The 22,612-nt window shown below is 31.6% G+C and overlaps 1 protein-coding gene across 1 annotated transcript in view; it reads right to left on the bottom strand.

Annotated features, from left to right (window-relative positions):
* Positions 1 to 22,612, bottom strand: part of LOC129217096 (centromere protein J-like) — a 48,726-nt gene that overhangs the window by 20,966 nt on the left and 5,148 nt on the right. The window contains exons 3-5 of the mRNA XM_054851344.1: positions 21,056 to 21,210; positions 18,171 to 18,486; positions 7,073 to 7,213 (exon numbers count right to left, since the gene is read on the bottom strand). Coding sequence (XP_054707319.1) covers positions 7,073 to 7,213; positions 18,171 to 18,486; positions 21,056 to 21,210 — 612 coding nt within the window. The remainder of the gene's footprint in view (positions 1 to 7,072; positions 7,214 to 18,170; positions 18,487 to 21,055; positions 21,211 to 22,612) is intronic.

Here is a 22,612-nt window from a genome sequence, read left to right as displayed (position 1 = left end):
GTTTTTGCTGTAGCGCGGCCACAAAAAAACTGGTCACACACAGACGTGACACACACACACACATACACATACATACACACACACACAGACAGACAGACATTTTTCAAAAATAGTCGAAATGGACTCAGCACACCTCAAAACGTTCGAATCCGTCGAAATTCGAAAATTTGCACGAATCCAATACTTTCTTCTATGTATTAGATATAGAAGAAAGTAAAAACGTAGCCGCCTGTAATCCCTTACTGCGATTTAAAATGTTATTCAATTTGCATTAATCGTATTGTGATACCTTAAATGAGGCTCCCCCCCCCCCCCTATTTTGTAAAACTGTGTGTTACTCATTTTAATCGAAGAGATAGTGTCGCCAAATACTGCGATACTTCTGGTGATTATAAAATGTTGCTACCCGAAATGTTTCCAATAAATAGTAAAAATTTGGCACTTGTTTGAAAATGTGCACAAAGACAAATTAATGGAAGTTTTTGTGCTGTTTATGGATTTTCTTGATTTAGTTGGCGAATAATTTTACGTGTTAAATTTAAGGAAAGAAATATTAAAGAAATAGCGATATTTGGTTACATAGTGAAAACTGAAAAACAGTATTGCGTATTCTTAGGCTTCACAAACAGGGAGAGTTGAAAAAATTGCCGAATGCCTTAGCTATTGAAATGATTCCACAAAAAAAATTTGGCTAGATTCCTACTGATCGATTAAATACCCAGTCAACATAAATAAATTTAAAAAAAGAAAAAAAACGCATTAATTGCTTAAAAGTTGCATTAAAATGGAAAATAATCAGCCAAATTCATGTATTATTTGCCAATCTTGTGCAAAAATCTTGCTTTGTGCAAGATTTGACTTGAGAAAAGCCTTGAACGGTCACGAAAAGCAAAGATAGTCAATAATACAACAATTGTCGCTATCGACAGGGAGTTGAGATGATACACTAAATACTGTATTGAGTTGAGGAAAGCCTTTGAAGATGGAACTAAAAACTCATAACTTGTTTTTTATTCTACTTAGAAATTTCGAACAGGTACCATCTTCTACAGAAAAATCAGAGCTTTCGATGGACATATAATGTAAATATGTGCAAGTATTTTTTCATCCCCATATTAGAGAATTTATACCAAAATTGTGTTATATTGCCCCCCTAAGGGGGTTATGCCCCCCATAACCGAACGAAAACTACCCTATGTGTTATTCTGAGGCATAAGCTATATTATTGTAAAGTTTCATCAAAATCCGTTCAGTAGTTTTTGCGTGAAAGAGTAACAAACATCCATACATCCAGACAAACTTTGGCATAAATAATAGTAGTAGGATTATTTTTTCTTGATGCGCTCAACTATTTTATTCACAGAGGAAAAGATTTCACCTATGTTTGTTTGCTTCGCTTTCAACGGGATTAGATTCACATTTAGAGACTAACTTTTTATTTTCAGTTATCTTATTGAAACATTAAGAATACGCTTTTTTGAGACTGTTTTTGACCATATTTTTAGGCTTTTGAACGTCAACGTTCCCGAACAAGAACATCAATTTAAAAAAAAAAACCTTTATAAGTTCCGCTTATGAGTATTTTGAAAAAAAAACTTTTATCAACAAAAGTAGATTTAATTTTTTAAAAGAAAAACTCTTTCATTAATACTGTTCCTACAAAACATACAAAAAACCAGTTTTTATCGATTTTCAGAGTTAAAACTTTTTAAGCTTAATGCTGATAAAATTTCACAGATAATATGTATAGAAATCATGTTGATGAACAAACACGACCGATGAAAATAAGCTATCCATAAACTCCCTTCTTTAAGATAGAAAAAGGGTTTCTTGTATTACAAGAAACCCTTTTACAGTAACTCCGAAACGTGTGCTTGCTGCTTCCTGAAAATTTGTATCTATGAACTTTGTTTTATCTTCTTTTACTTTTAAGCACAGGGATATTTATTAAATTCTTACTTAAATTCACTATTTCACTCTTTTTACTTTTGAGCTGGAAGGCTTCCCGTTTCTTTTTACATCACTAATTTACAGTTCCCGTTTTCAAAAAAATGGTGTGGGGGAAGGGGGTGTAACCTCTTGTTGATTGTTCTGCATTGCATCAATCGTCCCCTCCAATAACGAAGAGCCAGCGACACCCATGATACAGGGTGACAAGAAATAACTTAGACACACATGATACATCATAATTTTAATGCTTATGAAAATATTACGACTAAACTTCAAAATTAATATTAATACATTATTTCGACTAACAGACCCCAAAATGGTTTTTTTGGCGGAAAAAAAGTAGGAAATAAGGAATCAAAAATTTAAAAAGTAGGAAAAGTAGGAAAAAATCACTTAAAAAAGTAGGAAAAAATAGGAAGAGATAGGACTACACACACGTCAAGAGGAAACATTCAGCGTAAACTTTATTTCTAATGTAAAATAAACTAACAGTATTTTTGATTTAAAACTGTCCCAAAAATAAACGAACAGTACTTTTGAAGTATTGAAAAGATTTAATGAAAGACCGAGTCGCAAAAACAAGACAAAAGAAACAAGCTGACAATCAACAGTATGAAAAATAAACTGGTGGAAACAAAGATATTATTTACAAAAATATGGAAGTAAATCCAAACAAAGAAATACCTTTCAACAATACAGTAATAAAAATTGTTAATGTGAAAGAATAAATTGCAATATATAGCAATCACAAAAAAAAAACAGTAATAATAATAATAATAAAACTCATATTTTGGTGCAATAAAACCATTTTTGGAAAAGATTTGTTTTGTCAAAAACGAAAACATTCCTTTGAGAGCGTCCATTTATCATTTGAAAATACTAACACTTTCAGCTCCTGTTGTCATAAACTATGATACAAAAAGCGAAGCAAATATTAAATTAGTTTCAGTTAAAAATAATCAGCAGCTGACATGCATTCTTCTTGCATAAACAGGGGCAGATCTTTGAATTTGAAAAAAAAAAAAAAAAGAAAAGAAAAAGACAAAATATGCAGAATTAAAATAAATTTGATCTTAAATGTGAGACATAATAAAATAATTAAACTAAATAAATAACGAAATAAGTAATCTAACGGGTTTGTATTATGTTATGTATTTTTAGCATTCAACATAAAATTTTTGTTTCAGGCAATTCATTTACGTGGGTCAGTAAGGTCAATCCCTGGCTTTGGAAAATTAATGCTTAACTATACAAGTTTGTGCGGTTTTTGTTGTTTTCAGATAAAATTTACATTCAGTATACATCTTCGCTAGCCCCCCCAACCGGGGGAAAAATCAAAATGACGGGCCAATTTTAATTTTAATCAAGCAATAAAAACGAATATTGTTTTATTGGTTTGGTGATTTTATACCTCCTTGTTCCAAAATTTTTGTCACCGAAAAAAAAGGAAAAATCCATGTATGGTAAACATAACATTTTTATTAGAGACAAAGATCAGTTATTGTCCATTTTTCACAAGAAGGCACTTCGCCACGCCTCCTCGAACGCAGAGTTCCATTTTACACGGGAGTGATCGGTAAGCAATCCGCGCGCTTCTGAAGGAAACAACCAGACAGACTTAATTTGGGTAGTATTTTAATGTGTAAAAAAGTCTTAGTGGCCATTACATCACTGGCTTCACTTGTCTGAAGTCATTTTGGTTATTCTTGCATTTTAAAAACTGCTGCTTTTACAGCAAAACGCTATGATCCGAATATACCTTCTGCCGAAAACAGCGAAATAGAATTATCGGATACCACGTGACAAGGGAGGAGTCAAGTGCCTTCTCGTGGAAAACGGACAATACTAATGTTTCTCTGTGCATAAAAGAGAAGGCATGTAGTTTCTCTCTCAATCCTCACCATACAACAAAAATATTCATTCGAAAATTGTTCACGAAATTGAGAGTAAGGGGGGAGCATCTGGCATCAAGTACCTGCATATATCTGTTTCTCTCTCCCCTTCCTTTAATCAGGCACCCTGAGTACAATAACTTACAGTAGATACGCCGCATCGGTATAATTGCTGCACCCCGAAAAGAGTAATTCTGTCAAAAAATTTAAAATGTTCATAAATGCTGCATTGCCACACGCAGCACATAAAAATGATGAGCTACTCCTCGATATTGATGATATATCAGAGTAGAGAATACCCATTATATAAAAAGAAAAAAAATACAGTACATATTTGCTTGTGACTATCCCCCAACTTTTGAAAATGTGAAGAAATAAAACCGAAATTTTGCATTGAAATTGATTTCCGATTTTTCTTCGAAAATCGAGAACTTTTGCCCATCTATGTTCTGCCGTGTTTTCTTTTTTCTCTTTTTTTTTTTTGCAAATACACGCTTTGCAAGGAAAGAAAATTAAATTTTATAAATTTTGTAATCATGCTTACGATTTAAAATGCCCAATAATCATATTTATGTATGAAAGTCAATTTTAGCGATTATTTTTGAAGTGGTCTGTTTTTGCGAATTTGTTATCTGTCGCTTTTATTTTGTACTAACATCCATAAAATATGTACATTGCACAGGTTTTTCATTTTTGTTTCCTTACATTCTTTTAAGGTTTTACATTGTTTTTCTGTTTAAATAGAGCTCCACTTCACTTGTAATCATTTATACAAAAATATTGGCGAATAGGAAATTCGGCTTTTCCCGGACTTTTTGAACAGTCGGCCATTTACTTTAATTAAAGCTTCTAATTGACGGGTAAATAATATACAATTGCATCAGAATGTGCCAGTATCTATTTATTTATTGTTTCGTTGAAACAGTAGGACTGAAGTCGGGGCGATAAAAAGAAAAGTCAATCATAAACGCCGCAGCAGCAAAAAAGTCACTTGTGAAAATTTAACTTTTAAACATGCAGACGCCGCAGCATTCCTTAGTAATAACTATAGTCAGTCAATGAAAAGCTCAGGATCTGCTTGTTTCTTTTGCTTTTCAAAATTGAAACATGCAGAAAATTATCGGTGCGGCATTGTAAAAATAAAGAATCAATGCACAATTAGAAGTGCTATACAAAACTAGTATGTTGTGGCCATCACGAAACTTTCTTCTATATTTTTCTTTTTTTTTTTTTCTGATCCCTCCCCATGCTTGACGAGGAAGCAATATTCCCAACAAAAACAAAATTACACATGCAAAAACTTGACGACTATCCCAATGTCTGAATTATTGCAAAAGCAAAGCAAAGAGCGAAAATTGAAAGTTATTTTAAAAGCCTTGCTTGAATTAATTACAAATATTTTATTTGTTAACAAACATAAGATGGTAATAGTTAAAAATTTTAAATCATTGAGATAATATTTCCTATCATTTCCATACAATTAAAATCACGAGAAATACGCAGACGACAATCTATTACGATTTATCTTTCTTATTGTTGCATTAATAAAAATATTTTTATTCGCAAAAAAAAAAAAAAAAAATCAACACCTCTTGGAGCGATCGGCGTCAAAATTGAACCAAAGCCTGTTTACATATGGATTCACATATATTCCAAATTTCAACCAGAACGTAGCATTACTTCTTGAGATAGGGCACTCAAAATGGAAAAAAAGAACGGGTGATTGCGCTACCCCCCTTTTTAGCTGTTGACACAAAAATAAAATCAGTTCTTATACCCACTAAGGGCTACTTGCCGATAAATTTTTCTTTCATTCCGTTCATTATTTCTTGAGATACAGCAGTCACAATTGACGACAAAAAACGTTCTATAGCTCAACCCCCGTTTGAGTTATTGACACCAAAATTGAATCAGCACCTGTTCCTGTTAATACCAACATATGGACCAAATTTTGTTTGATTCCGCCAGTTACTTCCTGAGGAATAGCAAGCATGCGTAACTCGAAAAACGTCCCATTGCTCCACTCCCCTTAGAGGAATTCGCGCCAAAAACTAATGGGCACAAGTTCACATAGGGGCACATATGTGTACTAAATTTCGTTCGATTTCATGCGGTAGTTTTTGTTGTAGAGCGGCCACAAAAAACTGGTCACACACAGACGTGACACACACACATACACACACACACACAGACAGACAGACAGTTTCCAAAAATGGTCGAAATGGACTCAGCACACCTCAAAACGTTGGAATTCGTCAAAATTCAAAATTCGAAAATTTGCACGAATCCAATACTTTCTTCTATATATTAGATATAGAAGAAAGTAAAAAAAAGAAAAAGTAGGAAAAAAAAGGAAAACGTAGGAAAATAAGGAGAGAGCTCTAAAAAGTAGGAAAAATAGGAACTCTAGTCTAATAGGGTCTGGTCTAATATATTTACAAATTTTTGAAGTGGCTGCCTTTAGCCTTAATACAGAGCTTTGAACATGTCACAAAATTTTCGGCTGTGGGCAGCAACTCACTTACTGATATTTTATCCCGTTTCTTGCATAAGGGTTTCTTTAGAGATGCAAAGTTTCATGAGGTTTAGCACACATCCTTGTCTCTAAGATGGATAAAAAATAATAATAAATTGGATTCAAATCTGGGGAATATGGTGGCCATTCTTGAGTTTTAAAGAACTTTTGCGACTAAGGTAATGCATCTACCTTAAAGAGTTTGCGATATGTTTCTTGGTTCGACTTTTTCCCTAGATCAACAAAAACAAGTGGTGTGTTTCACACTAACATATATCCCATTGACCACCATTATAGATAGGGGTCGTTGGCACTGTTAAACAATGCAAGGTCTAGGAGACGAGGGTGTCTGCTAAATCTCATAAAGCTTTGGCATCCCTAAAGAAATCTTTATGCAAAGAATGGGATAAAATATCAGTGAGTTGCAACAAATAGCAGAAAACTTTGTAACACTTTTAAAGCTCCGTATTAAGGCTAAAGGTAGTCACTTTGAAAATTTGTAAATATTTTAGACAAAATAATCTAATCATATTTATTTTGAAGCTTAATCATAATATATTCATTAGCATTAAAGTTATTTCTTGTCACCATATATATATATATATATATATATATATATATATATATATATATATATAGCACTGAATAGTGACTAAATTGATTTGAATGCTATTTAATTTTGAGAGAAAATATATATATATATATATATGAATACTTCTTTTTTATCAGGATAAATTTCTTTACTGTCACCATTGCAAAAGAAAAATGTGATATAGTTTTTTGCTGGATCAATGACTTTTCGGGTTCCATTTGGATATAAAAACTCTTCAATTCCTGAGTCATTAATTCTTTGAATCTGAAAGAGAACAAATATTCAATTCAAAAAATGTTTCTTACACATTGATTTTGAGTAAAAACAGTGTACATCCAACAGATTTCCGATTCAAAATGCATATATAAATAATATATAAGAAGACATTTAAACAATTAAAAAGTATCTATCATATATAACATTTGCCATATGTTTGTGAATGTAATTGGAAAACAATTATGCAATCAAGTACTTTAGTAATTCAACTTGCTGAAAGAGCAATTTGAAGTTTATTTTTGTTACTAAATGGCAATCTAAAAAGTTTTTTCTGCAACAAGTACAGAATGTCAAATAGCTGGGACTGTCAGCATCTTGGCTCTCAGTGAATGTCTAGTGCTTGTTTGGGTAGCAGCTTTCACTTATGAAAATTATAGTTAGATTCATCAGGGTTCATACGCTTGTGGTTAAAAAAAATTCCCTGACTTTTCCAGGTTATTTTTTAAAAAAATTCCAGGTTACTTGCTTCATTCAAAACTAAGTTTAAATACCAATATTTTCAAAATAATTAAAATTGTTTAAAGTAGCAATACAAAAGAACTAAAGCTTTTCTCCTTAGATCACAAAAAAAAAAAAAAAAGGATTTTTCTTTTCTTACTTTTCTCTCTCAAAATTTTAAGTTTTTTTTCAACATTTTGTTCAAAATAGTTTTATTTCGTTTACTACCTAATGAAAACAAAGTACTTTCAACTTATTTTAGCGTTTCTTCGATTTCACGTGTCATGCGTAATATTAGAGTTTTGCTGTAATCGCGCAGCAATCTTTTAGCATCCGCTTTTGGTTTACAATACTTGATTTGCTGAAGAGTACATAACACAAAACATATTGAACAAAATTAGTGATGTGGATCGGGTAAATACCCAGTGGGTAGGTGAATATTTTTTGGGTATTTACCCGGGTATTTACCCAAGGCCTGGGTAAATACCCAAAAACTGGGTATTTTACAAAAAAATGCAAAAAGTGAATGAGAATTTTTTTTTTTAAATCTAAATATGAAACAATTGGTAAAACTGATACATACATATGTATTACACAGTTTATAATATTTTTTATCGAAAGACTTAATGAAATTATGAAAGAAACATATCACGAACCAAAGGATCTTTCTTTTCAATGCCATAATTGAAGAAGATGTTTGCTTTTTTTTTTTTTTTTGTAACCAGTTAAGCTTTTTACTTTTTGTAGAATTGCTTTTTATATGTGAAATTTGGCTATCAACATTGATTAGGCATATCCAACACATTTAATGTGAATATCATATTAGATTGCTGAGTTGTTTCACACAATAATTCTTTAAATATATGATCAAAATACAAATTTTAGGGAATAATTTATTGTTTTGTATATAGTTGGTTATACAAGGTGTTTCGTTTTAACCTGCAAGACCTTTATTTTTGCAACCGTTAGTCCTAGATGCTTATTTCCAATTGCAAAAATATTCAGATGCAGAGTAAAGATATTGGAAGTTTGAAGCAAAAATAAAAATGAGTCAAAAACTACAAAATTTAACTTTTTATACAGCTCTAGGTCCCCTAACTTATATTTAGAGAAATGATCTGAATTTAAAACTTACTGACACAAAAAATCTTGACATTTGTGCAATGAAAACTCAAGGAGATATTCCATTTGAAAGTTTTAAGGGACCATGCAGAAGATGAGATTAAAATTTATTACCCTTTCAGAATAATGACAGGTTGGCAAAGTAAAAAACACAAGGTATTACATTTTTCATTTCTACTCAAAAATTCATGCAAATGTTATGCCGTGATACGCAAACATGCTGCAAAACCTTGAACAATTTGAAAAATCACTCTGCACACATATAATTTTATATAAACACTCATTAACTGCTATATTTTCCCCCAAAAGATGTTACTGATGGCGAGTGTAAAATGGTGTAAGTTACAAAACGCTGCGTTTCATATCTCAGTGAATATTGGTCGTACTAATGTCAAACTTTTTTTGTAATTGTTTTTCAGTGGAGATTATTTCCATAAATATCAATAAGTCAGAGGATCTGGGGCCCGTGTAAAAAGATAAAACTTGTATTTTTTTTACTCATTTTTATTTTTACTTCAAATTTTCAATATCTTAAGTCTGCATCTGATTTTGAACATTTTTGCAATTTTAAGTATGCATCTAGGACTAACGGTTGCAAAAATAGAGGTCTTGAAGGTTAAAACAAAACACTCTGTATATATACATAGTGGAATACATACAGAAAAGTATTTTAGTTGAATATAAATTTTTGAAATAAATACCCGGGTAAATACCCATTTTGGGTATTTACCCAGGTATATACCCTGGGTATTTACCCCTAAAAATAAATACCCGGGTATTTTATATCACTAAACAAAATACAAAGCTATTTTTCAGTATAAATATGAGTACCTGGACGACCGAGCCTCGCTCGGCTTTAAAGGAATTATTTTTTGTCATATTGTGTTTTTTTAAGGTTCAATACTTTTCCAAATATACTTGAAAAGCTTCACGCTAACGAAATATTATGTACTCGACCTTCTTATAACACTTAAGTACCAAACAAAGAAGATTCTGAGTGTAATTAAATCAACATTTTGCTTTAAACTATCTGTTACGTTTGTTTCCACTATACAATTTTCTTGTCAGTAATTAAAATATTTTGACCTTAGTTTTGCTATGGTGAAATCGGTTTTTAACCAAATACTTCCTTTCATACTATGATGCGTTTCACGATTTTATCCCAATCGAGATTTTTTTTTTTTGAATAAGTACTTTTAGTTTTTACGCCAGAAAATGCTACATACAGCTTGATATCCATCAAAACTGATGATCCACAAACCATTCCAACAAATGATAACAACTGTCTTAACAAAACATAAACAATCTCAAGACATACATTTCTTCTAAATAAAATTTAGATGCGTGATTTAAAAAACATGTTAAACTATTTGAAGTGTAAAAAGGAAATAAATAAATAAAATTAAATAAAATAGGATGGTCAAGCAATAGTTTCGCTTAAAAAAGAAAAAAAGCCTTACATCGACTTACATAATGCTTTTGAATTTGTTTTCAGCTAAGTGTGTTTGAAATTAGCCAAAGTGGCCAATATCAGCCAAGCCTGGCAACCCTAAGCAAGTATAAAATTTTAAAGCGAGAAGAGACAAATTTTCATTGTTATGGTTGCAAATCGTTTGCCTGATGCGTCAACTCACAGTTTACTTCAAGGCTTAACTCAATTTGACTTTATATTAAAAAACTGTTTTTTGTAAAAAATCGCGTTTTTACAGAAAAAACACTGATGTAGATGAACTTAGAATGCAAAACTACAATTAAATCCAAAATTTCATCCAAATCGTTAGAGCCGTTTCCGAGATAAGAAATATATATATACCCACAAGAATTGCTCGTTTAAAGATATAAGATTAACTTGTTCCATTGATCGACATACCATATAATGCATAATAGCAAAAATCAACATCCGCCCATCATAGGCCAACGCCAATAATCATCAGTTTTTTTTTTTTTTTTTTCATATATTAAAGGATGCTTTCATAAATATTAAAATTTTCTTTTCTACAAAATCATTAATTTTTAAAAATTCATAATTTATTGCACATTTAATGTTACTTTCAATAGTTTACATTGTGATTAACATTCAATTCTGTTTTTGGAAATTTACATCTACTTCAATCGTGCAAGCAACCAAATATGGGGACTAATTGAAAAATTTAAGACAATAAGTAGATTTTAGAATTTGTAGCATAATAGTTATGAATAACCAGTGGCGGCAATTCGGAGAAGGGGGGGGGCAACCGCCCTCTCTACTTTTTATGAGAAATTCATTTTATTTTTCAACTAAAGAACCAAAACTAGAAATTACAAAAAAAAAAAAAAAAGCAGAAATGTCAAAATTTTCAGAACATAATTATTTGTTTTACTTTGTACAACTGTTTACGAAATATTACTTAGCACAAACAGTAACTTTTAGTTGTAATCATTGTTTAGATATTGGTAAATCAATTGTTTTACTTAAACAAGCCATACTTGTTTTAAGTAAATCAATTGTTTTACTTAAACAAGCCATACTTGTTTTAATTAGTTTTTACCAAGTGTTTGCGACATCTCAAAATACTTCTTGATAAATAATGTAAGCGTAATTCATGTCTAAGTTTCTTCGAAGGAAGTTATAGTGTACATAATTCATCAAAACCTTAAGAAAAATGTGAGTTAAGTTGTTAGATTTTTATCAATTTCCACTTATCTGTTCTTAAAACCAGCCCTAACAAAAAAATTTTTTTTCGGGTTTTTTTTTGCTCCCCCCTCCCCTATTTGAGCCCCAATCGCCGTCTCCATGAATAATTAATAATCCTGAAAAAACTACAATTAAGAAAAAATAGTCAGTTTTTAGCACATCTAAATCAATTAGAATAAAAAAATATTCTGAAGATACAATTTTGCACTTTTCCAGAATATAATAATTACAAATTATTCGAAAATACAAAAAAAAAAAAGAGGCACATTTTGTGTTGTTTACAATATTGTACATTGCACTAAACAGTCAAAGCCGTTTTCGGAAACAGACCCTTAAAACGTCTTGTGTACTTCCATCTTGCGATTGACCAAATATGGCAGCAACGCCAAAAAACAAGAAATAATTTTTTGAATTTGTAAAATGAAAACAATTTAAAAATATTAAATCTTCATGAAACTACAATTCAGTTGAAAAAGGTTTTGGCACATTTGCATCCACAGCAATGAGGATAAGATTAAGTTTTATGAACACAATATTTCATTTCTCAAGAAAATTATTAATAGTAAAAAAAAAAAAATAAAAATAATAATAAACAATTTGCAGCACATTGTGTTATTTTCATTAGTTTGCAGTTAAAGAAAACATTCAATTATGCTTTGTTTTTGAAAATTTAGTCATTAAACGATTGTGTCTATTTCCATTTTGTGAATGACCAAAGAAGGCATCTGTGTTTTTACGGTAGCCACTTTTTTTATTGCCAGCATCATTTTGCCTCAAAATTTTTACATTTTTACCCAAGAAACATCGATAAGAATGAAGATTGGATCTCATAGAACAAAATTCACTGGTAAAATATTAGAAAAAAAAATTTGGAGGGCAAATTGGAATAATTCCCCCGACTTTTCCCTGACATTTTGAACTTTGTCATTTTCCCTGACATTTTCAGGTTTTCCCGGAGTGTATGAACCCTGTTCATTATTTTGTATTTGTTGAAATTAAGCGTAATACATTTGAAATTTCAGTTCAGAGTTGGTTACAGTACATGGGTGCCAATTTGGTGATGTGTTGAAGACTGAAAACATTTTCAGCTCCCCCCCCCCTCCACAAAGCATGTGTGCTTAAAGAAGAATTTGTGTATAACTGTTGGAGATTTTAAATATACCAGTTTTGGTGCTCTGGTTTTTCCCCGAAATTAAAGCTTTAAAAACGAAATTGTACTCCATCTTTCATAACGTTTATATGCTTTTTGAATGCATTATTGAAGGGCTGGAGTTCAGGAACTCTCCTTCGGCAATTTTTTGAAACTGAAGTTCCAAAAACGCAATTTTAGATGATGTTGGATAATGTTAGGGGTAAAAGCGTTCGAGACTCCCCACCATTATTTTTTTTGCCTATCGTAAACATTTTTATTGCAGAAATAAAATCCCTTGGGACATAAGATTTACTTAATGCAACATAATTCAGTTATGATCGGAAAGACTATCCAAGGTAGCGCCAACAAACCAGAAAAAGGGGAAAGGTAGGGGAAGGATATGTGCGACTAATTATAATAAACTGGCAACATTCCCCCACATAATCTTCATTTGAAAAAGAATTCTTTTATAAGATAGCAGGTCGTGAAATTAGCCATAAAAAAATACTTCAGTTAAGTAGATACATTTTTTAAACAAGGTACAGTTCCCAATATTCAATAATTTAAAACAAGTAATGGGGGAACTGAATCCTCACCCCAGCCAAGAACCCCAAATCACATCCCTCTTAAGGCACGCAAATATAGTCTAAAGTGGTGTTTTAAGTATTTCAGCATCGAAAAATTTTCGGAAGAGAACTCCCGAACCCCTTTTTCCGAATTCACCACAAATACCCTAAATTTGAGTTTTAAGGCTTTAGTTTATATTTTTTTTCCTAAGAGCAGTACCCCCCTTACCTATAAACATGACACAGCCTAAAAGTTTTAATACTTTACTTTCAGAAACGTTTTGAAAGAAGTTTCCTACTCCCATCCCACTCAAGTCATCAAAAGAAAGTCCAAAACAGAGCTCTTAAAATTTCAGAAACGGAAATATTTCAGGCTGGGCGGCGGAGTACCCGCCCCTACCCTCTCTTTGTGTTTATTAAAAGCAAAGTAAGTTTGTGTTTAAGATTTATTATTTTATTGTAAAAGTAACTCCCCTCCTCACATCGTCAAAGACAACCCAAAGTTTTAAGACTTCAATTTCGAAAATGTTCCAGGAAAGACCCTCGAATTCATTAACTCTTAACTCACTCAAAAAACTCCAAAATAGCCTTTCAATACTTCAGCATGCAGAAATTTTCAAGGAAGAGAGCCCCCCCCCCCCCAGAACTCCTTCTTCTAAGTTCACTAAATTTGACAAACTTGCGGTTCACCCTTTTCATCACCGAAGTTTTAAGAATTTATGTTCTAAAATTTATTGAGAGAAAGTCCCTGAATTCCCAATTCTTAAGTCTCTCAAAGATTATCTAAAGCTGAGTTCTGAATGCTTCAGCTTTAAATTTTTTTTTGAGGGGGGGAGGGGGAAAGGGGGACCCCAAACCCCAAGATGGTCTAAAGGCTTGCTTTTACTACTCCAGTTTCGGAATTTCGCCTAAAGAGAGTTGGAAATAACAGAGCAGCCTAAAAAAAGTGAAACGGCGCGAGTGTCTAATAGCCACTCCTCCAAAAGCACGTTGCAAACAAAAAAAGTCCACGTCGGAAAATCGAGAGAATGACAGAAAATGTCAATGTAAATTCGTGGTTATGGAAGGGTACAGTAATATTAAAGCATATTTTTCAAATGCTCAATTTTTCTTTTTTAAGTAAAAACTGAAGGAAAGTCATCGAATTTCTTTTCGTCCCGACCTCCATCTCGAAAATTTTGTCCAAGACAGAAATCCGTCCTGAGACAGAAGGTCTTGCACCCATGTTACAGTATGATTCTTTCCCTATTATTTCCTGATATCTACAGAAAAAATTACACTTGTTGTCCCACGCCAAAGCCTGAAGGGGGGCAATATTTTTAAACAGGGGTGATTGTGACTCCATGAAAAAACACCTGAACTTTTTTTTCCCACAAGAAAAAGTGTTTTGATGGGCATATATACAGGGTGTTCCGTTTTAACCCGCAAGACCTTTATTTTCACAACTGTTAGTCCTAGATGCATACTTCCAATTGCGAAAATGTTCAAAATCAGATGCAGTGTTAAGATATTGAAAGTTTGAAGCAAAAATAAAAATGAGTCAAAAAATACAAAATTTAACTTTTTATATGGGTCCCAGGTCCCCTAACTAATATTTAGAGAAACAATCTCCATTGAAAATTATTACTGACACAAAAAACGTGACATTTGTGTGACCAAAACTCAAGGAGATATTCGAATTCAAAGTTTTAAGGGACTATGCAGAAGATGAGATTGGAAATTATCGCCCTTTTAGAAGAATGACAGGTCGTCAAAGTAAAAAAAAACCAAGTACAGTCAAACCTCATCATCACGACAACCGGATTTCACAACACTCCAGATGTCACGTTACTTTTTCAAAGTTCCGAACTTATGCCATAAAATTTTAATGTTAAGTGGCTCCAGATTTTATGACAGCTTTTTTCGTGCAACTCCAGTTACGACGACGCTTTGAGCTGTGCAGACTGGATGAAATATTTCTTTGCAACTGAAAAATGTTCAATAAAATAATGAAGACATCTAGAAATGTTTGTTGTAGGAACTTCGGACTCTGACTAGAGATTTGACCAGGCACGACACCTCGAGAATGGTGAGAGGCGAATAGATAAGTTCTGAAAGGTACGGACTTTGACAAGAGGGACAATAGAAAGGAATTCAAAGCAGGTGGATTGCAATATTGGACAAGGAAAACAGCAAGAGAAAAGAAAGACCATAGCTCTGTTAAGCAATAGATGGTCACAAGTTTCTCCCATGAGAAAAAAATACATAAGGGGCTCCTCATTCGATTGAAAAGGGAAACACAACTCTTAAAGTGGATAAAAGGATTACAAAGGGAAAGGTGGGGCTTAGTTGTCAAAATCCAATCAAATTGCGGACAAAAGTGAAAAGAGTTTTGAATGGGTTTCTTCTTGCTGGTAATTTCGTGAAAGAAAAAGTGCGACAAATGTTATTCAAAAATTTAGCAAACATTTTATTGGAAAGTATTGTAAAATTGAAAAAATAAATAAATAATAATAATAAGTGAAGGTGTTTTGTTTTTTTAAATAATTTTTGTTATATTCACAAATAATTCAAATTTACATTAGTTAAATCTAATTTTAAAAAAATAAACAATATTAATTTCTTCATTAAATCTAATTTTATGGTTAACTAATGCTTAATTATGAATTTTTAAAACTATTACGGTTACGACGTCGCTCTGGCTATGCTGACAGTCTTGTTGACACTTTGACAGTCCCAAAGGTGTCGTGATAATGAGGTTCGACTATATTCATATTTTTCATTGCTATTCAAAAATAAATGCAAATGTTATGTATGAAACGCAAAAACACTCTACTAGGCGTCGAACAATTTGAAAAACCACATTCTATGCACACATATAATTTTTAACACTTGTTACCGCTATATTTTCCCCCAAAAGGTGCTATTGTTGGTGAGTGAAAAGTGGTGTAAGACACAAAATGTAGCGTTTCATATCTCGGTGAATATTGGTTGTACAAATTTCAAACTTTTAGTGTTGGAAAAATTTTCCATTGGAAGTTATTTCCCTAAATGTAAGTTAGGGGACCTGAGGCCCATATAAAAAGTTAAATTTTGTATTTTTTGTCTTATTTTTATTTCAAGCTTTCAATATCCTAATTCTGCATCTGATTTTGAACATATTTGCAATTGGAAGTATATATCTAGGACTAACGGTTGCTAAAATAAAGGTCTTGCAGGTTGATCCGAACCATCCTGTATACACATTACGTGTATGTACACATTATATTATGTATATAAATAATTTATATACATAATTATTTGTTGGGGCTAAAACTCGAAGTTTTAATTGTTCTTAATGCCTCCATGTGCATGGAGGGAATTAAATTCTTTTAATTTTTCCTATTTCTTAAAATTTTTCAAAGAAGGTTTTATTTTCCTCCACTTTATCTGAATCCTTAACCATTAATTACATTCATTTACTAATACACTAAAGCCTAAATACACCAGCATTTTTTAATGATTCCCGGTTTCTTTTATGAGTATTTGTAGAAGAATGTTGCAATAATGCCTTCACACCATCATCAGCATATATAAAGGGCTTGTTGCAAGAAACACATAAACAAAATCCAGTCCTATCAATTTTTTTTACACTATATTTCCATCTTCTCATTGTAGGAGTCCACTCTGTTTAACCATTCCTAACTAAACTTGTTCTTCTTTCTTGCATTGATGGAGCCAATATCTTCAGATTTATCCAGATACATCATTTTTTAAATGAGAACATGCAAAGTTAAAATGAATAAATTTATCAAACAAAAAAAGTAGCGAAATGAAAAGTAAGAGTTAACTAGTAAAATTTAATTAAATAAACTAATTTATATTTACGGAGCATATTAATTATTAGGAGCATATTAATAATGATAAAGTATAATTAGAATTAGTTCAATAACAACAGAACACACACAGATAAAGATCAGTAACCAGAATATAAAACAGTGAAAATATTTGCATACGATAAATTCCTCCAACTGCCATAAAGAACAAAGACAGGAGTCGAAGTTCTTATTACTTTTGTCTTCCTATCTTCCCCAAAAGAAAAAACTGACCACCGATTTCACCCCTTCCCAGTTTGACCTTGAAGCACAGGCATCATTGGAAAAGCATCATACAAAAAGAAAAAATACTGTTTCTTTGGCAGAAAGGAAAAATATTAGGAGGAAAAAAAATGATGCAGCAAATTCTGATGATTTTTTTTTTCTTTTAGATACACAGGCTCCACAAGTTAGAACAGCTGTCCTCCACAGGGGAGGAAAGCAGTTTACGGCAACCCTTCCCAAAGAGGAAAAATAATCTATCAAGTAACCCTCCTTCCTCCTTTTATCTAGCCTTTATTCCATCCCCCACCCCAGCTGTTCTTCGATAATGGTTTTTCTGGAAATATAGAAGTTCCGGTATTTTCGAAGATGAAGATACTGGAATTCAAGATGAAAATACCAGAAATCCAGTAAAATACCGGAACACAATCACCCCTGTTTTAAAAGTATGGGTGAAATATAGAGGAAAACAATATAGAGGGGGTAGGGCCGAAAAGTCCTTTGGGACGGGTCCCAAAATTTCTGAGCACGCCCTTGAGCATCACACAAATCACTTGCATTTCTGAGGTTTACATTTTTTAACATCGACGAAGACTAAATCAAAAATCAATGCATACAATTTGATTATGCATGTTCGTCTTTGTATTATTAAACTTATTTACTGCACAAAAGTAAACATATTATTGATGTAATTGCTTCATTATCATTTTTTAAATAAACAATTAAAGATCTTTTGTAATAAATTTTACATATTTGATTTTTTTTCTTTCTTAATTTTGACACGTAACGCAAACAGAAAAATTTAAAGCAAAAAAAAAAAAAGAATAAAATAACAATTATATTATTATTTTTAAATTTCACTTCAGAATTAAATATAGAAATTTTAACTTTGTTTTTGACTGTAAAAAAATACAAAACTTATTTCTAATATAACTTAAATTAATTGTTCACAAATTACTTTGACTCCATCATTTTCCACACTGTGAGTTTCACTTTCATCAGTAAATTTATGACCTGAGTTACAGGTATCATTGTCGTCACCATGGTAATTTACATTATTTTCAGTCTCATCTACTAAATGATCATTCATATACATTCTATTTGTAACTTCATTGGCTTGATTATTCATGCTCATTTCAGAGTCCTCATCATGACTGTTTTCTGCTTCAAAATCTCCACTTTGAGCTTTAGTCTGGTCCTCATGTAAATCAAAGCGTACCCTTAGTTTTGTTCCACTTGATTTGGAGTTCAGATCGTTGCACTTCATAACAGACCTTTAAAATATATATACATAAATTTAATTTAAAAAAGCAAAAATTAACTATTAGCATAACATACTAGAAAAGCATTTAGTTGGCAGAAAGTAATTTACAGTCCTAAAATGCCCAAGAAGAAAAAAAATAATTCTGAAATGAAATTTTGTGTTTAACCACCCTTAAGATCAGCCGTAGTTGAAGTTGTGAGATTTTTGTTGAAAAACAAAAAGATAGATTTTGCTTTAAAAACTTAGTATGGTTATTCTGACTTCTCACCTCTGTGAACTTGGATTTCAGAGATGTAAATTAATGTAAAAAAAGAAGGGAACATGTTTTAATTTGCTTAACATGTGCAGATCGTAGCGACGAAGAAAAAAAAAATTCCTTGAAAAAAGTATCTATTAGGCCTATATTAATGGAAAATTGCTCACCTACAGACCTTATCAATGTCACTATTTCTGAGGTGAAAATAAATGATGGAGGGAAAATACATCAATAATAGGCATTCTACCAAAGTTATAAATTGCCAGAATATCCTTAAACTTGCTAAGTACTATTTTTTAACATACATTTGAAACTACTAATTAAGCTGTACTTTAATTAAGAGAGCTTAATATTATATTCCCACTAATCATTAAAATAGCTGACTGTTTGCACAATTAACAAAGTTACCACTTTGATACTAAATTAGCCTCCATTTTTAAATACTAAAGGTTTGTTTCTTTTTATTTATTTCTGTGAACAAGGCACTTTTCTTATTTTTTTTATTTATGAGTAAAATAATTGGAACTTAGCTGGGCCATTGTTTATGGATACTTCTAGTAGGTAACACTTTCATGTAAGAATTAAAAAAAATAAAAAAAAGGTTTCAAAAATGTAAAATATTTTTGTTCAAAAATTACGTTTTCTGGAGAATAACCCAGATAATTGTTTTATAAATATATTTATCATGAGTTACTCTAATGATGTGATGCACTAAATGTTTCACATCAGTTAAAATCTAACGGTAATATCAAAAATGACGAAAATGTCACTACTAGCCCCGGTCTACCTTACAGTGAAATCCCGTTACAACAAATACCAATACAACAAAATATCCGTTGCAATGAACAAAACGCTTGGTCCTGTTTTAAAATCCATTAACAAGTACAGTGAAATCCTGTTACAACAAGTACCAATACCACGAAATATTGGTTAGAATGAACAAAATGCTCGGTCCCATTTTAAAACCCATTAAAAAGTACAGTGAAATCCTGTTACAACAAAAACCAATACAACAGAACAACTGTTATAATGAATAAAACGCTTGGTCCCATTTTAAAACCTATTAATTTAATGTATAAAAAATCTCGTTTTGACGAAGCAATTTTTTTCAAAAATTTGTTACAATGAAATGTTTTTATCAACGTCAGTTTGAATATTTTTTATATATGCTGTTTTCGAAAATTACAAACGACTTCTACAAGTCAAAACGTGAAAACTCTGTTGGCACTTTTGAAACAGAGTCATTTATGGTGGAAATCCGCTCATACTGAGACATAAATTGATGTTTGGCATTAAACGTCAGTGTCTAGCCATTCACAGTCGATTTCATTGCCCCAAACATAAGACACCCTGCGAATTTGAAGGTGGTCAGCAAGTTCTCAACTTTTCTTGTGGTAAGTATAAGTGACATTCACAAATTAGAATTGTTTATTATGTCCTGTGGGACTAAGTCTTGTACAAAATAATACACTTTGTGGAGACGACCAATGAATGAAAGTTTAGTATTCAATATGCTTAGCTTTATTTTTTTAGAATAAATAATGCATTTAATTATATTTTAGATTGTTAGTAAAGGTAAATGTTGCAGGTTATAATTATATTATGTATATATATATAGTGCAGACTTAGAAAACTAACACTTTTGATTCCATTACAACAAACATTCCAAAACAATAAAATATTTTATCAGTTCCTTGGAGTTCCTTGTAACAGGATTTCACTGTACATAAAATGATTTTTGGAGAAGAGTTGTTTTTAGTTGTAAAATCATTTCCTTTTTTTCTTGTGTTATCGCTTATCAAATCAGTATTACAAATTATTAAGTCATCTAACTGCAAAAAAAAAAAAAAAAAAAAAAAAAAAAAATAGATATCACAACTGAGGGTCTTGGTGAAAAAACCAGGTAAGATCAAATTTTTCATTTTTTTTTTTTTTTAATTCATTTTTGTGTGTGGACAATATAGATGTTCAGATTGATGCAACAAAGGAACCAAATGTAAGATCAGACCTTTGATTAGTAGTAAATAATGTGGGAAAGATTATTGAGTCTCTGTTAGCCCCTGATGTTATTTGTTGGCCTTGCCAAAAACGAACGAGAGTCTGGACTTACCTGATTCTTGCATAAAGCCCTCAATTAGTTTTATTATCATGAATTAATATCACTAGGTTGTGCTTTAAAATTTTTTCTACTTTTAAATAAATGTAATGCGCAAACATAACCAGATTCTAAACAGAAATATTTAGATGAATGAGCTTAAAACATTTACTTAAATTAAGTAAAAGCTTAATAAAGAATATAAATCCAACTATGAAAACATCCTACTTCCTGACATTCAGATCTTCAGCTACTTTGTCACATTGATCCTTTTCATATGTCTGGTCTTCTTCATGTTCTAAATATTTTTCTGATGAATCACAAACAGTAAAGTTGTGATATTTTTTTGACGAAAAAACTTGCTTCCATTTCTTGTTTCTTTCCTAAAGTTCAGAAAATAAATCGGTAAAATTTCACACTAGACACATGAAATAAATAAATTTAACTTTCTTTCAACAAAAATTATTCTACTAATGACAAAATAAAGATTTAAAGACATTTTTGGCTCAAAATCATACCCTGGTGAACAACTGCTAAAGACAGATCACAAAGGTTTATGAAGTACCATAATAACGTATTACCCCGCATTTTATGGCATGCTGGAAATTTTGGGGGTCACCAGATTTTCAATAACACTTGCCTGGTCCTTTTCGGCATGTCGGAAAACTCGAGGTTAGGAAAAAAATTATTACTATAAAAAATATATATTCAGCTTAAAAATAAATATAAGTTCTATACATATCTTAATCCTAATAAATTATCCTAAAATAATTTATTTAAAAAAATTATGAACAAATCGTAGTAACGATGATTGCTTCTGAATTGATTACTTTATTGGCATATAATTAAATCCATTAATAATGACCTACTACCATAAATAACAAGCACATATTATATGCAATACACTTTTTTTTTTTGAAAGGTTTCTTTAGAGATTTATTAATTTTTTTTCCTTACAGTGAGTGGCTTGCTTTCTGATTGGAACTGAATGGGGAAATTTACTTTTGTTTTGTTGCAAAATAAACCTCAAATTATCCGGCATGCCAGAAAATTCGAATTTTACGGCATGCTGGTAAACCTTGCTTTTCTCTGGCACGTCGGATAATACAATAAGTGTGATTGGCTAACTAATAAAACTAATGCCAGAATGCTAGAATATTACAACGGTATTTGTAAAATTAATACCAGATTTGCTTGTGAGGATTTTTACAACAAGATTAAAACCAAAAGAGACTGTATAAAAAAAGTCCTATAAAATGAAAAGTATATCTTAATATTGTTCAGTTTTTTGTTTCTCATTCAAAGTGTTTTTTCTAAATAAATTAAATTGTTAATATTTACATCTCGGAAGTGAAATGTTCAAATGTTATCTGCTTGTCATTTTTTACTGCCATTATTTTAGATTCATGATTAGTAACCATTTATGCATAGCACTAAAAATAAACTACCCAATAAAATGCTTCAAAAATCAGCCAGGGGTGTGTATAGATTTGAATGCTAGCGACACAGGGGAGGGCATTCCGATGTCCCAGTTAAACATTTCAGAAATCAGGCAAGCCTAGGTATAAAGATGTTGTAAAAGGATATAATTTTTAACCCCGGACACACAAAGGAAGGGGGATATAAGTTTGACTTGTCTGTGTATCAGTCTGTGGCACTCTAGCGCCTAAACGAATGGACCGATTTCAGAAAAAAAAATTGTTCGAAAGGAGAGTTGATGGAGAGTGTTCTTAGCTAGGTTGCATCTTTGGATGGCATTAATTAACAAAGATAGTAATTAAAAAC

Source organism: Uloborus diversus, chromosome 2, assembly GCF_026930045.1.
Source record: "Uloborus diversus isolate 005 chromosome 2, Udiv.v.3.1, whole genome shotgun sequence".
NCBI classification, from domain to species: Eukaryota; Metazoa; Arthropoda; class Arachnida; order Araneae; family Uloboridae; genus Uloborus; species Uloborus diversus.
The sequence above is the reverse complement of the archived record's forward strand: the minus strand, read 5'-3'. Positions and strand labels throughout refer to the sequence as shown.